This window comes from Macaca thibetana, chromosome 7 (genome assembly GCF_024542745.1).
Source record: "Macaca thibetana thibetana isolate TM-01 chromosome 7, ASM2454274v1, whole genome shotgun sequence".
NCBI lineage: Eukaryota > Metazoa > Chordata > Mammalia > Primates > Cercopithecidae > Macaca > Macaca thibetana.
The window spans coordinates 163394683-163411500 of record NC_065584.1 but is presented as its reverse complement, the minus strand read 5'-3'; the positions used below and the strand labels follow the sequence as shown (position 1 = coordinate 163411500).

The following is a 16818-nucleotide window of genomic DNA, read 5'->3' as shown; positions in this document are numbered from 1 at the left end:
CCTCAAAAAAAAAATTTAGAATTACACATCCAAACACACCATACCATGAAAACACTTGCCAGAGAATGGGATAAAATATTTGTAACACATATAACTAGCAAAGGACTCACATCCAGAATATATTTAGCATTTCTACAAATCAATGAGAAAAAAAAAATTCAATAGAAAAAAGGCCAAAGACTTGATTTGGCACTTCTCAAGAATATATTTCAAATGGTCAATAAATAGGGAGATGGATTTTAAAACCATGATGTAATGATAAAGTATTATGTACAAATCAGATTGAGAAAATTTTAAAAGTCTGACCACACCAAGGGTATAGAACAATGAAAACTTTCACACTCTGCTAGCTGTAGTATAAATTCATAGAACCCCTTTTGAAAACATTAGTATTATCCAGTGAAGCTGAATATAGACATTAGACATGTCCTATGACCTAGCAATCCTACCCCAAAGTATACACTCAAAGACTAATGAACATGTATACTGAGACTCAAGCATGTTCACGGCACCACTGTTCTTAGTAACCCCAAATAAGAAACAACCCAAGTATCTTTTAAGAGTAGAATAATGTGTGGTATATTAGTGAATACAATATTTTAGTTATAAAAGTTAGCCAACTCTAGCACATGCAATGACACGAAGAATCTTATAAAAGTAGTATTGAGAAAAGAAGGGGAAGACAAGTGAATATATATGGTAGAGAGGCAGAGCAGGAGCAGGGAGACCAGTTATAAGGCCACTGCAATCATCCAGATCATAGGCTCTCCTTTGAAGAAAGAATGGATAGAATTTGATTGGATTTGTGATGTGAGAGAAAGAACAAAGTGAAGCCTGATGACTCCTAACTTTTTGTCCAGATTAACTAGGTGAATGGTGGATACCACTTTAATGAGATGAAGAAGACTGGGGGAAAAACAGGTTTAAAGGGAAAAAAATCAACTCTGTTTTTACGCTACACCTTACATTGTGTTTACACAAAGTAAGTAAACACCGAGAAACACATACTGCCTATCTTAGGCCTTGATAGAAATGCCCTTCAGTTACTTGCCTTTTTTTTTTTCCTGAGATGGATTTCACTCTGTTGCCCAGGCTGGAGTGCACTGGCACGATCTAGGCCCACTGCAACCTCCACCTCTAGGGTTCAAGCGATTCTCTTGCCTCAGCCTCCTGAGTAGCTGAGATTCCAGGCACATGTCACCATGCCCAGATAGTTTTCCCATTTTTATTAGAGACTGGGTTTCACCATGTTGGCCAGGCTAGTCTCAAACTCCTGACCTCAAGTGATCCACCCACCTCGGCCTCCCAAAGTGCTGGGATTACAGGTGTGAGCCACTGTGCCCAGCCAGTTCCTTGCCTTTGACCAGTACTTAATGCTGGATGAAAAAGCTGGTTATATCTAGATATATACCCTAGAGAAACACTTGTCTGTGTACACAGGGAGATATATACTACAGCAGCAGTTCCCAACCTTTTTGGCATCAGGGACTGATTTCATGGAAGACCATTTTTCCATGGACAGGAGACTAGGGGAGGGATGGTTTTGGGATAAAACTGTTCCACCTCAGATCATCAGGCATTAGATTCTCACTTAGATCCCTCGCATGCGCAGTTCACAGTAGGGTGTGCGCTCCTACGAGAATCAAATGCTACTGCTGATCTGAGAGGAGGCAGCGCTCAGGCGGTAATGCTTGCTTTCCCTCTGCTCACCTCCTGCTGTGTAGCCCAGTTCCTGGGGTCTGGGGACCCCTCTACTAGAGGGTTCATTGAAGCATCATTTATGTAGCAAAGAAATGGAAGCAACCTAAAATTCCATTAACAAGAGAATGGACAAAAAATTATAGTAATAGTACATGCAAATAAGTTATGGTATATTCATACTATGGAATACTATTTAGCAGTTAAAACTAATAAACTGAACTAAAACTACAAATATTCATATGACTCAATCTGCAAAACATGTTGAATAGAAAAGGCAGGTTGCAGAATAATAATACACAGTGTGATACCATTGATATAAAGTTTGAAAAACACAAACCCTACTATAAATAATTTATAAATCATACATATGTAATGTGCAAATTTAATGGGAAGAAGAGAGGTAGACTCATGTAAAGTTTAGAGGAGGCTTCAAATGTAGCAATTTTGAGGAAAGTAAAAATATTATTATTTAAAAAGCAATAGAAGCAAATATGGCAAAATTTTAAGATTTGATAAAGCTAAATTGTACCTCCATACTTTTTTGATGATATGAAATTTGACAGTTTAAATATCAAGAAAAATACTTAATTGGGAGAATACTCACATTCTCGAAAATGACTTAACTTGGTCATTACTTCCTCCTTGAATAGATGAATGACATGCTCGACAATCTCTCGGTTTCGATTCTGGCCCAGGAGATACAGGTATTTCTCCAGAAGAGGAACATTTTTCAGATTCCAGATGAAGTTCTTCCGATGAAGACTACTTAACTTTGGGTGATGGAATTTCTAAATCAATCAAAAGCGAGATATTCTTAGTCTCTTGAGAGAGCAACCACTGGTGAGAGATGGGAGGTGCTGCACATTTTTTTTTTTTTTTTTGAGACGGAGGAGTCTTATACTCTGCCGCCCAGGCTGGAGTGCAGTGGCATGATCTCGACTCACTGCAACCTCCACCTCCTGGGTTCAAGTGATTCTTCTGCCTCAGCCTCCCGAGTACCTGGGATCACAGGCATGTACCACCACGCCTGGTTTTTTTTTTTTTTTTTTTTGTATTTTTAGTAGAGATGGGGTTTCACCATGTTGGCCAGGCTGGTCTCAAACTCCTGACTTCAGGTGATCCACCCGCCTGGGCCTCCCAAAGTGCTGAGATTACAGGTAGGAGCCACCTCGCCTGGCTGGTGCTACATATTTTTAATCAACCAGACCTTGTGAGAACTCACTCACTATCACAAGAGATCTGCTGCTTCAGAAGACTACCTGCTCTAGACTGGCCAGGGAGTCTCTGAGGGAGACAGGTGGCATTCTCTCATGGTCATTGACTTGCCCCATTTACTTTAACTCACAAAATAGTAAGCCCTTCATATCTGTGCAGGATCTCTCAGTTTGGGGAGCACATTCCCAGCTCACTTGATCCTCATAATTATGTAAAGATAGGCATTATTGCCCACAGCTTACAAAAGAAATTGGAGGCAGCTCTAAAGAACTCTGTTCTCACCCATGCCCCTTGTAACCTCTTTGACTTCATCTTCTACTGGCTTTGCTCACATACTCCAACCACCCTGGCCTCCCTGCTGTTCAAGGAACATGCTAGGCATGTTCCCACCTCACAGCCTTTTGCTTTTGCTGTTTCCCTTTTTGGGGATGCCCTTCACCAGATGGTTAGTGCCGTCATTTCTACCAGGTCTTTACTCAAAAAACACCTTCTCTGTGAGAATGTCCTGACCACTCCATCTAGAATTTCAACCCTCTCCCTGATATTTTGTACCCATCATCTCTGCTTATTTTTTCTCCTTACCACTTATTGCTAACATTTGTCATAGTTCACTTACTTATTTTACTGTCTACTCTCACTAGAATATAAGCTCCATGAGGGGTAGGGCTGTTTTTTGTCTGTTTCGTTCACTCCTGTATCCCCACACCTAGAACAGTGCCTGGCACATTGAAGGCACTGTTTGAGCAATACTTGCTGAATTAAAGGATGTTCTTAGAATAAAAAAAAAATTCTGGAATTGGAAGGGGCTTTAGACTTTGACCACTCTATCTAAAGATGTAAATAATTTTCACTATCGTTGCACGAATGGGAAAACTGGGGTTCACAGAGAGATAACAACTTGTAATTATAAGGCTGAGGGAGGACCTGGATCTTGTGACCCACAGTTCAGACCTCTTTCACAGAGTGAGTGCTGGAAGATGCCTTGATGGTCATCCAGTGAAGTTTATTTCAAACCTTTTTGCACGACTTGCAGTAAGAAATATATTTTACATCATAACCCCAGTATACAGGCACACACATATAAAGAAAAAAGTCTCAGTAAACAATACTCAGACCATTATATGTGACATATTCTGGTGTTTTTAAAAATTATATTCTGGCCGGGCATGGTGGCTCATGTCTGTAATCCCAGCACTTTGGGAGGCCGAGGTGAGTGGATCATTTGAGGTCAGGAGTTCGAGATCAGCCTGGCCAACATGGTGAAACCCCATCTCTACTAAAAAAACACAAAATTAGCCAGGCATGGTGGTAGGTGCCTGTAGTCCCAACTACTTGGGAGGCTGAGGCAGGAGAATAGCTTGAACCTGGGAGGCAGAGCTTGCAGTGAGCCGAGATCATGCCACTGCACCCCAGCCTGGGTGACCAAGCAAGACTCCATCTCAAAAAATAAATAAATAAATAAAAATTAAAAAAAAAAAAAGTTTCTCTGAATGGATTTCAATACTCACTATTATGACCAGGAGTTTGAGAACCTTCCCCTGATGATTCTCTTATCAGTAGCATTTTCTTGCTAAATAGTCATGTAGCCTGTTTGAATACTTCTTGATATGGTTTGGATCTGTGTCCCCACCAAATCTCATGTCGAACTGTAATCCCCAATATCGGAGTTGGGACCTGGTGGGAGGTGATTGGATCATAGGGGTGGTTTCTTATGAATGGTTTAGTACTATCCTTTGGTGCTGTTCTTGTGATAGTGAGAGTTCTCATGAGATCTGTTTTATTGTTGCTATTGTTGTTTGTTTGCTTTTGAGACAGTCTCTCTCTGTTGCCCAGGCTGGAGTGCAGTGGCACAATCTTGGCTCACTGCAATCTCTGCCTCCCAGGTTCAAGCAATACTCCTGCCTCAGCCTCCTCAGTAGCTGGGATTACAGGCACCCACCACCATGCACAGCTAATTTTTGTGTTTTTAATAGAGACAGGGTTTTACCATGTTGGCCAGGCTGATCTTGAACTCCTGACCTCAAGAAGGCTGCAGAAATTTGCATACGTAAAAAGGAGCCAAGCAATAATAGCCAAGACAATGGGGAAAAGTTCTTGAAGTCATTTCAGAGACTTGTAGCAGTCCTTACCATCACAGGCCTGGAGGGCTAGGAGGACAGGATAGTTCTGTGGGTCAGGCCCAGGGTCCTGCTGCCCTACACAGCCTTAGGATATTGCTCCCCACATCCCAGTTGTGCCAGCTCAAGCCATGGATCAAAGGGGTATGGTACAGGTACAGCTTAGACCACTGCTTCAGAAAGTGCAAGCTAGAAGCCTTGGTGGCTTCTAAGTGGTATTAAGCATGTGGGTGCACAGAGTGTAAAAGTTGAGGCTTGGGAACCTCTGCCTGGATTTCAGAGGATGTATGGAAAAGCCTGGATGTTCAGGCAGAAACCTGCTGCAGGGGTGGAGCCTTTATGGAGAACCTCTACTAGGGCAGTGTGGAGGAGAAATGTGGGCTTGGAGCCCCCACACAGAGTCTCCACTGGGGCACTGCCCAGTGAAGCTGTGAGAAGAGGGCCACCATCCTCTAGACCCCAGAATGGTAGATCCACTAGTAGTTTGCACCCTGCCCCTGGAAAAGCCACAGGCACTCAACACCAGCCCTTGAGAGCAGCCACAGGGGTGGGGCTGCCCCAGGCCTTGGGAGCCCACCCCTTGCATCAGTGTGCCTTGGATGTGGGACATGGAGTCAAAGGAGATTATTTTGGAGCTTTAAGATTTAATGACTGCCCTGCTGGGTTTTGGACTTGCATGAGGCCTGCAGTCCCTTCCTTTTGGCTGATTTCTCCCTTTTGGAATAGGAGTGTTTACCCAATGCCTATACTCCCATTGTATCTTAGAAGTAAACACCTTGTTTTTAATGTTATAGGCTCATAGGCAGAAGGGTACTTGCCTTGTCTTAGGTGAGACTTTGGACTGTGGACTTTTGAGTTAATGCTGGAATGAGTTAAAATTTGGGGGAACTGTTGAGAAAGGATGATTGAATTTTGCATTGCGAGAAGGACATGACATTTGGGAGGCCAGGGCAGAATGATATGGATTGGCTCTGTGTCCTCACCAAATCTCATGCCAAACTGTAATCCCCAATATTGGAGGTGGGGCCTGGTAGGAGGTGATTGGATCATGGCGGTGGTTTCTCATGAATGGTTTAGCACCATCCTCTTAAGGCTGCTCTCATGACAGTGAGTGCATTCTCATGAAATCTGTTGTTTAAAGGTATGCAGCACCCCCGCCTTGCTCTCTCTTGCTCCTGCCCCTGCCATTTAAGACACCTGATCCCACTTTGCCTTCTGCCATGATTAGAAGCTTCCTGAGGCCTCCTCAGAAGCAGAAGCCACTATGCTTCCTGTATAGCCTGAAGAAGCATGAGCCAATTAAACCTATTTTCTTTATAGATTACCCAGTCTCATGTATTTCTTTATTACAATTCACGAATGGACTAACACACTTCCCATGGTATGTACTTTTTACCCTTATTGAGATGGCTTTGTGTTCTTCCCTTTGTGCAGTTAAAATCTGCCTCTGCCTCTCTAATAGTATCCATGCCACTGGTTCCAACTATGACCTCTGAGACCATCTGGAACAGGATTAGTCCTCCAGGTTTTTGAGGATAGCACTCCTGCTCTCTCTCTCTTCTTTCTTTTTTTAATCTGAGACAGAGTCTCACTCTGTTGCCCAGGCTGGAGTCCAGTTGTACAATCTCAGCTCACTGCAACCTTTGCCACCAAGGTTCAACTGATTCTCATGCCTCAGCCTCCCAAGTAGCTGAAATTACAAGCATGTGTCACCATGCCCAGTTAACTTTTTAGTATTTTTAGTAGAGACAGGGTTTTATCATGTTGGCCAGGCTGGTCTCGAACTCCTGGGCTCAAGTGATTCACCCACCTTGGCCTCCCAAAGTGCTAAGATTACAGGTGTGAGCCACCCCACCTGGCTTTGGAGCTTCTCTTTTTTTTTTTTTTTTTTTTGAGACGGAGTCTCACTCTATCACCCAGGCTGGAGAGCAATGGCACGATCTCAGTTCACTGCAACCTCCATCTCCCAGGCTCAAACAATTCTCCTGCCTCAGCCTCCACAATAGCTGGGATTACAGGCAACTAACTTAAAAAATTTTTTTTCAGTAGAGATGGGGTTTCACCATGTTGGCCAGGCTGGTCTCGAACCAGAGTCTTCTCTTTTGTACATTTAACATCCTGTGTGTTAAATGCCAATTGTGATCACAAAGACATTGCATAGTAAGCACTGAAAAAACACTGTTAGGAGCTGTTACTTTTGGAGACTGGGATTATAGAGGAATGGAGATGATGGTGGAGAGAAAAAAATTTTCATTTTATACCTTTCAGTACTGTTTGAAATTTTATACTGTGCATATTTATTATTTTTAAAGAAAGTAAAATAGCTGGGCATCATGGCTCATGTCTATAATCCCAACTAGTTGGGAGGCTGCAGTGAGACGATCACTTGAGCTCAGGAGTTCAAGACTACCCTGGGCAACACAGTGAGATCTCATCTGAAGAAGAAGAAGAAAGAAGAAAGAAGAAAGAAGAGGAAGAGGAGGAGGAGTAAAAAGAGAAAGAGGAAGAGGAAGAAGAGGAGGAAGAGGAAGAGGAGGAGGAAGAGGAAGAGGAGGAGGAGGAGGAAGGAAGAGGAAGGAAGAGGAAAAAAGAAGAAGAAGAAAAGTGAAATAAAATATTCTAGTTGGGTTTCCAGTGGAGCGACAGTCTACTCAGGGAAGGCTCTGAGTCAGCTTCTGAAATGATGGCACGATTGTCCCACACAGCCGTGGAACTTCTCTAGTGTGGGGTACTGGGAAGAATCCTGGGGTTGAGTCAGACAGATCTAGGTTTCAACTGGTTCTACCACTTAATATCCCAGATATTAGTTTCCTTAGATAGCAAAATCAAGCTATCAATGACCAGCTTTACAATCAATTGTGGATTCACTAAGACATGAAATGAAAACTTCATACATATAGGTGCTCAATACATGTTTGTTAAAATCGGTGTTGTCCTTGATCTGCCTGATTTCTCTGGCTTTTCTATCCACTTGGTTCCTTGCTACACCAACCTGAATTCTTGACAATTTAATCAGCACTCTTCATTAGCCTATCTTAGCCTGCCTCTTGTTATTAGGCTGGTGCAAAAGTAACTGCAGTGTTGCAATCAAAAGTAATGGCAAAACCACAATTACTTTTGCACCAATCGAATAACTCCCTCATTCTCTACCTCACACCTCAGCTCCCATTTCCCATGCATATTGTATTCTCTAGTACAAAGCTTTTACCACAGTCATACTCATAAGCCTGTCCTATATTTTCTTCTTTCTTATAGTTAATGAAATCTCCTGAGATTGACTTCCAGCCCATCTGTGGCACCAAATGGCAACCAAATTCCAGTACTATTTGGTCCCTTCACTTGTTAACTCCTCAGTTCTGGCCCCTACAATCCCCAGAACTCCTACCTTCTTTGGATCCCACAGGCCTACCTGACCAACTGAGGGAAGCTTCAATGGCCCAACCATGTCCCCAGCAGAGCAGCCACCAGCCTCGGCCATGCCTACATGACTGAAATACCACACTTGTATATATTATCTTTCATAGACTCTACAGTTCTCATACTTACAGAAAAACTAAGAACTTAGCTCCTGCAAAGGCATGGGGTAAGCCTGGGTGAGGGGATGAGCAACAGGAATAATGCATCATAAAAATGCATGTAATGCCAAATGAAGAAGGCTTGGTTCCCTCTAGAGCTCCGTTGTCCTCTGTAAGACAACTTAAAGTAAGTTTCACAGCAGAGCAGTAGGTGGCTAAATGCACAGCAGAATTGACTCACTGTCAGCAATGATGTGGTGCTATTTCCCTCTGAAACCGTATTACTTTTTCAGAATATAGCAGGAAAAGTTGAAAGTTCAGTGGCCATAGGCATATGAATGAAGCCCACAGATAGGGCAGAAGGAAAGGTTACTGGTAAAGGAAAGCTATTATGTAGCAGACAGTCATTTAAACAGCTCAATAGTAGGTTTAAGTCTGAGGAATGTAGACAGACTTTACTGAGCACTACAATCAGTTCAAAGGTTTTTGTTTTGGGTTTTTTTGTTTGTTTGTTTGTTTTGAGACGTTGTCTCACTCTTCCACCCAGGCTGGTGTGCAGTGGTGTGATCTCGCCTCACTGCAACCCCCGCCTCCTGGGTTCAAGTGATTCTCTTTACCTTAGCCTCCCAAGTAGCTGGGACTACAGGTACCTGCCACCACGCCTGGATAATTTTTGTATTTTTAGTAGAGATGGGGTTTCATTATGTTGGCTAGGCTGGTCTGAAACTCCTGACCGCAACTGATCCACCCACCTTGGCCTCCCAAAGTGCTGGGATTATAGGCATGAGCCACCGCACCCGGCCCAGTTCAAAGGTTTTCTAAATAAAATTAATATGTGAAGAAAATTTCCTAAAAATAAATTAATTAGAACAGGCTATTTAAATCCAAATTATATTATTATGAACAAATGAACATTTTAACGAAAGTCCACAAATGAATTTGCTCAAACTTAATTGAAAACTATTTCAAGTGAAATGTTAATATGTTTACCACCCAAACCCTTGTAGAAGCTCAATAAATATGTGTTGAATAGATGAATAGAGTGCAATATAAAATGGTGATTATTGTAAGTACAGAAAAAGGTCTGTGGGTTTATAAACATATGCTGAGCACCAAGTATGCCCCTGGGGCTGTAGAATAGTGTGGCACATGGAATAAATGGTTCAGAGAATGTCATCTCTGGATGATGGAATTACCAGTCACTTAATTTTTCTTTGTATTTTTATCTAGTTTTCTTTAAATAATGGATCACACAAGGATTTTTAATCAGAAAAAAAGGTTACAATATTTCTATTTGATGATCTAAGGATAAATGAATACTACTTACACTGCAGGGGCTTCAGTTTTTTTTTTTTTTAGACAGAGTCTCGCTCTGTCTTGCCCAGGCTGGAGTGCAGTGGTGTGATCTCGGCTCACTGCAGCCTCTGCCTTCTGGGTTCAAGTGATTCTCCTGTCTCAGCCTCCTGAGTAGCTGGGATTACAGGCACCCACCACCACACCTGGCTAATTTTTATATTTTTAGTAGATGGGGTTTCACCATGTTGGCCAGCTGGTCTCAAACTCCTGACCTCAGGTGATCCACTCGCCTTGGCCTCCCAAAGTGCTGGGATTACAGGCGTAAGCTACTGCGCCCAGCCTAGTCTTGAGTTTTTGGCCAAGAGGGGGTTTACCCTCCTGCCAGAAAAATCAAAAACAGTGGACAAAATACATTAAACACTGGTTTTCAAGTTATTAGACATTAGGTAATGAAAAACAGTGATCCCTGAGAGAATGAAAACAAATAAGGGTCCCAGGTGTGGTGGCTCACGCCTATAATCCCAGCACTTTCGGAAGCCGAGGCAGGTGGATCATTTGAGGTCAGGAGTTCAAGACCAGCCTGGCCAACATAGTGAAACCCTGTCTCTACTAACAATACCAAAAAATTAGCTGGGCAGTGGTGGCAGCTACTCAGGAGGCTGAGGCAGGAGAATCCCTTGGGCCTGTGAGGCGGAGGCTGCGGTGAGCTGAGATCATGCCACTGCACTCTAGTCTGGGTGACAGAGTGAGACCCTGTCTCAAAAAAAAAATAAAATAAAATAAAATAAAACACACAAGGGTAGTTTGCCCCAGCTCACTGCCTTGACAGAGAATGTGGTGCAGAGAGGGAAGACCCAGATGGAGCCCAGAGGACTCTCTGAGTTGAGGAGGTAGAGCTGAGAGTCCGGGAAGACCAAGGTAGTTTGAGTTTGCAGGACAGATGACCAGGAATGGGAGAGCTGCAGAGAGAGAGCACTCCAGGGATCTGCATTATGTTTGCCTTGAGAATTTAGCAGATTGGTGTATGACCCATGTGTAAATGTGAGGAAACTACTCAAAACTGGGGAAAGAGCTACCTGAAGGGATTAGAGGAAAGAGTACCTGGCACGCACAGGGCCAGGAAGAGTGCCTGTTCCTACCGTCCACACTGGAAAACCTCACAGTTCACAGGACACTGAAGGATTCTGATTAGTAAATTGATCCTTGGTCCCATCTATTAAGTAGTAAAAGCATGACCCAAAAGGAGCAAACTGCTTCCAAGTAATTTCACTACATCCACTCAAGGAATCCCAGTGGAAGGTAACCATAAGAAACTCAAGGAGCCGGGCGCGGTGGCTCACGCCTGTAATCCCAGCACTTTGGGAGGCCGAGGCGGGCGGATCACAAGGTCAGGAGATCGAGACCACGGTGAAACCCCGTCTCTACTAAAAATACAAAAAATTAGCCGGGCGCGGTTGTGGGCGCCTGTAGTCCCACCTACTGGGGAGGCTGAGGCAGGAGAATGGCGTGAACCCGGGAGGCGGAGCTTGCAGTGAGCTGAGATCCGGCCACTGCACTCCAGCCTGGGCGACAGAGCGAGACTCCGTCTCAAAAAAAAAAAAAAAAAAATAAACTCAAGGAAAACTATACAAAGTCACACCTTAATCAAACTGCTCAAAACTGGAGATAAAGAGAATTTTTTTTTTCTTTTTTTTTTTAAGATGAAGTCTTGCTCTGTCACCCAGATTGGAGTGCAGTGGTACAATCTTGGCTCACTGCAACCTCCACCTCCTGGGTTCAAGTAATTCTCCTGCCTCAGTCTGCAAACCACCTGGGATTATAGGCATGCACCACCATGCCCAGCTAATTTTTGTATTTTTAGTAGAGATGGAGTTTTGCCATGTGGGCCAGGCTGGTCTTGAACTTCTGACCTCAAGTGATCCGCCTGCCTCAGCCTCCCAAAGTGCTGGGATTACAGGTGTGAGCCACCCCGCCCGGCCTCAAGAGAAAGTCTTAAAAGCAGCCACATACATACAAGAGACACATTACATTAAGAGGAACAATCTGATGGCAGATTTCCTGTCAGAAATAATGCAAGCAATGGGCTGGGAGGCAGAGGTCATAGTACTGCACTCCAGCCTGGATGACAGACAGAAACTCTGTCTCAAAAAAAAAAAAGAAAAGAAAAAATGGAAGCAAGAAGTGGAGCAATGTCTTTCTTTCTTTTTTCTTTCTTTTTTTTTTTTTTTTTTTGAGACAAGGTCTTGCTCTGTCACCCAGGCTGGAGTGCAGTGGTGTGGTAACAACTCACTGCAGCCTCAACCTCTTGGGCTCAGGTGATCCTCCCACCTCAGCCTCCCAAGTAGCTGGGACTACAAGCATGCACCACCACACCAGGATAATTTTTTGTATTTTTAGTAGACACAAGGTTTCACCATGTTGCCTAGGCTGCTCCCAAACTCCTAGCCTCAAGTGATCCTCCTGCTTTGGCCTCCCAAAATGAAGGGATTACAGGCGTGAGTCACCGCACCTGGCCTAAACCTCTTTTCTGTATAAATTACCCAGTCTCAGGTATTTCTTTATAGCAGCACAAGAATGGCCTAATACTAAGACCAACCCCCTGGCGAGACGTGGGTAACTCATGCCTGTCGTCCCAGCACTGGGAGGCAGAGGTGGGAAGATTGCTTGAGCTCAGGAGTTTGAGACCAGTCTGGACAACATGGCTAAACCCCATCTCTACAAAAAATACAAAAATAAATTAGATGGGTGTGGTGGCACACTCCTGTAGTCCCAGCTACCCGGGAGGCTGAGATGGGAGGACTGCTTGAGCCTGGGAAGTTGAGGCTGCATTAAGCTGTGACTGTACCATTGCACTCCAGCCTGGGAGACAGAGTGAGACCCTGTCTCAAAAAAAAAAAAAAAGACCAACCCCATCTCTTCCTCCTTCTCCTCAGCCCACTCAAAGTGAGGATGACAGTGAAGACCTTTATGATGATCCATTTCTACTTAATAAATAGTAAATATATTTCCTTTGTCTTGTGATTTTTTTTAATATAAAAGGTACTCAGTCAATATTGAATAAATGAAGATGTTTTATGGGTGAGTCTAAAAGGCACCTGTCATACATTATATTGTTTCTATAGGGCAAAAACATCCTTAACATACACTATTAATCCATCTGCAACCTAGCTATTGCTTCATACGGAACTCCAGCTGATTATACTGTAACTGGATGAAATCTTCACGTTTCCATTTGTGAATATTGATTGTTTTCAGTGAGCAGCATGAAGAATATCATGAATTTCTAAAAATTTAGGTAATCTTTCCAATACACCAGTAAGATTTATTTATTTTTTAATTTAAAAAAATTGGCCGGGCACGGTGGCTCAAGCCTGTAATCCCAGCACTTTGGGAGGCCAAGACGGGCGGATCACGAGGTCAGGAGATCGAGACCATCCTGGCTAACACGGTGAAACCCCGTCACTACTAAAAAATACAGAACAACTAGCTGGGCGAGGTGGCGGGCGCCTGTGGTCCCAGCTACTCTGGAGGCTGAGGCAGGAGAATGGTGTAAACCCGGGAGGCGGAGCTTGCAGTGAGCTGAGATCCGGCCACTGCACTCCAGCCTGGGCAACAGAGTGAGACTCCGTCTCAAAAAAAAATTAAAAAAAATTAAAAAAAATTTTTTAGAGACAGCGTTGCTCTGTCGCCCAGGCTGGAGTAGTGGTGTGATCTCGGCTCACTGCAACCTCCACCTCCTGGCTCAAGCAATTCTCCTGCCTCAGTCTCCCAAGTAGCTAAGACTACAAGCACATGCCACCATGCCCTAAATTTTTGTATTTTTTAGAAGAGGCAGGGTTTCGCTATTTTGGCCAGGCTGGTCTCAAACTCCTGGCCTCAAGTTAGATCCCTCTGCCTCAGCCTCCCAAAGTGCTGGGATTACAGGCGTGGACCACCACACCCGGACTACACCAGTAAGAGTTTGGCAGAAGTTAGCCTTACGGTCACAAAATGTATGCACTCTAGGACTCCATTCCCTTCATAACATACCTTAGGTGCACCATACATAAAAAGAGAATCTGATTCTTAGTTTATTTTAAAAATAAAATAACAAACAAACGTCCCTTAGAATAAAATAAAGCCCCATATCTTACCTGCAGTGTCTTATCCAATTTGGCAGCTAGCTTTCCAATTTCATACAATAGCTGGGGGCTGATGGGAATCTCAGCTATGGGTCTTCCTGGGAGGTAAGTCAGCAGCCTCACCAAGTAGCTTTTGATTTCAGAGCCACTATCTAAATGGATGGAATAAAATATCCTTTGACTATTTTAAATATATACATTGAGAGACAGATAGCTATAGATATTTAGATATAATAGAATTAGAAGCTATTATGCCTTTGCAAGTATTATTGAAAAGAACAGAAATTACAGAACAACAACAAAAATGTGCTAATCTAAAACAGCTCGGCAGGATTCTATGAGGCAGAGTTGAGTGGATGAAGCAAGAAGGTAGAATACACAAACCTTAAGAACACTGGAACTGGCCATTTACATACCAACAAAATTATAGCCCTAACTCTGCTGGCCTTAGCTCTACACAGAAATTACCTACTGTGGTAAATGAAAGCAACAACACATACTCTTTCATAAGTTCACAGTTGAAGGGAGTGAGGTACCAATAAATGACTTCCAGAATCAGGCTTCCCGCAGGACACCCTCTGTTTGCAACACGGGACAATAACTATGTCTCAGGGAACAATGGGCCTCAGGTATTTGTAGCAATGCAAATTAAGAAAGAATGGTGAACAATTAAGAGAGAAAAAGACAATCAAGATTTCGAACCTTTAAAAAAACTTGAAGAAATTGGTTTTAGCCTGCTGCTTAAAGAGCTGAATTAGGTCCATTGTTGGCATTTTAGTATTTTGAGGTGAAAAGGACTATCTCACAGATGAGGACTGGTGGTCTTAGGGATTTAAGTGGTCTATGTGTCCAAGGTTACATATACAGTAATGACAAAGCTAAAATCTAAAATTCCTGATTCCCAATATTCTTTCTACTATACTGCAGCACCAGAATTTATAGCTTCTCTAAGTAATAAAAATATTTTATTATTTTTCTGGTTAAAAAAAAAAAAAAAAAAAAAAAAACCGGCTGGGCATGGTGACTCATGCCTGTAATCCCAGCACTTTGGGAAGCCAATGCAGGCAGATCACTTGAGGCCAGGAGTTCAAGACCAGCCTGGGCAACATGGCAAAACCCTGCCTCTACAAAAACACTACAGAATTAGCTGGGCGTGGTGACGCGTGCCTGTAGTCCCAGCTACTCAGCAGGCTAAAGCGGGAGGATCACCTGAGCCCAGGAGGTCAAGGCTGCAGTGAGCTGTGACTGTGCCACTGCACTCCAGTCTGGATGATAGAGTGAGACCATCTCAAAAAACAACAAACAAATAAAAATAAAAACCCAAAACCACCACCAACAAAACAAACAAACAAACAAAACAAAAAATGTTCCCCTGATTTGCACAAGTTCCCTTAGTTACTATCTGTCAGGGCCTTTCTAAACAGAAAACTTACACCACATTGGGCTCTAACCACTACTCAATCAGAGGACCAATCACCACTTTGATGATGCTGTGGCTTCTCCCAACACTGAAAAAATAACCACCTCTAAGGGCGTACTATTGAGGTTGCTAAAAAAATAACAACCACATCTACACTTGGAATTATGAACTTGCCCTTCATAGTTCTACTTGTGGTCAAAAGGCAGTGATGTGTCTGGATAGGTAATGGGTCAGCAAGTTGGTCATCTCTTACCTATAGACACGAGAGAAGCCGTGTTGTCTCCTTTAGTGCGACACACAGAGGATGTTGGAAATCCAGCTGCTTTCAGAAACATGATGATGTGATTCTGCACTTCAATCCGGTCTGGATTTTTGCTAGCCTTGGTGTTGCTTATTTTGAGGACATATTCAGTTGGGCCATCTTTGGTTTTTGAAACGTAGACATGAAAGTTTTGGTCATCATAGCTAGGAAGTGGCTGGACCTTGGAAACTTTCAACCCAAACACTGACTCCGCTAATGCAGAGGCCTGTTCCTCACTGAAAGTGGGTTTGCTAAGAGCCTCTGACTGCTGATCATTTCCACTTGACATTATGTCTAGGGGAACAAAAAGTAGCAAACAGAAAGGGGACATAGGATGAATATATTTATTTAAATGATTTTTCTCAAGACAGACCAACAATGTTTTTACTGATTCTGTACTTCTTTTGATTGTTAAGTTTTACTCATAAAGTTAAAAAATATCAAATCAGTGAATAAGGTCAAGAAGTAGATGTTTTGGCAAGTGCAAACAAATTCTTATAGGACAAATTATTTTTAAACTTACCTCCCAAACACAGATCAGGAAAGCACCTTGGTATCACCTCGTCCAATCCCTCCTCCTCCCCCATTAATTTTATAGGGGAAATTTTGGTTCTGAGAGGTTAAGTGACTTGCCCAAAGTTACATATTAAGTAAGAATTCAGCTCTCGGGCTGGACCTGGTGGCTGAAGGCTATAATCCCAGCACTTTGGGAGGCAGAGGCAGGCAGATCACCTGAGCTCAGGAGTTTGAGACCAGCCTGGCCAACATGGTGAAACCCCATCTCTACTAATAACACAAAAATCGGCCGGGCGTCGTGGTGGGCGCCTGTAATCCCAACTACTCAGGAGGCTGAGGCAGGAGAATCACTTGAACGCGGGAGGTCAAGTCCGCAGTGAGCCAAGATTGCACCACTACACACCAGCCTGGGCAACAGGGCGAGACTCCATCTCAAAAAAAAAAAGAGAATTCAGCTCTCCAGACTTCTAATCCATGATGATGTCCTTTTGACTATATTCCTACCATCTTAGGTTTAACAATACATTCAAATACAGTGATCTTTTATAGTCACAGTTTTGCTAAATTATAAGGATCATCATTTAATTTATTATGCATATTTCAAATAGAAAAACAT

At 43.1% G+C, this 16818-nt stretch overlaps 3 protein-coding genes across 11 annotated transcripts in view; 1 reads left to right on the top strand and 2 right to left on the bottom strand.

Annotated features, from left to right (window-relative positions):
- SKIC8 (SKI8 subunit of superkiller complex) overlaps nt 1-16818 on the top strand; it is a 421718-nt gene that overhangs the window by 184915 nt on the left and 219985 nt on the right. The window lies entirely within an intron of this gene.
- PSMA4 (proteasome 20S subunit alpha 4) overlaps nt 1-16818 on the bottom strand; it is a 231304-nt gene that overhangs the window by 19936 nt on the left and 194550 nt on the right. The window lies entirely within an intron of this gene.
- HYKK (hydroxylysine kinase) overlaps nt 1-16818 on the bottom strand; it is a 32929-nt gene that overhangs the window by 11030 nt on the left and 5081 nt on the right. For 5 of the 9 annotated variants that reach the window (XR_007727694.1, XM_050799993.1, XM_050799990.1 and 2 more), the window contains exons 2-4: nt 15639-15980; nt 13978-14117; nt 2306-2489 (exon numbers count right to left, since the gene is read on the bottom strand). Coding sequence is in view for 5 of the 9 variants with exons in the window: in XM_050799993.1 (XP_050655950.1) it covers nt 2306-2489; nt 13978-14117; nt 15639-15975 (661 nt within the window). In the remaining 4 variants the exon portion in view is untranslated. Of the gene's footprint in view, nt 1-3; nt 1805-2305; nt 2490-13977; nt 14118-15638; nt 15981-16818 lie in introns of those variants that run through there. The other 4 variants (XR_007727696.1, XR_007727695.1, XR_007727697.1 and 1 more) reach the window with 2 other exon arrangements.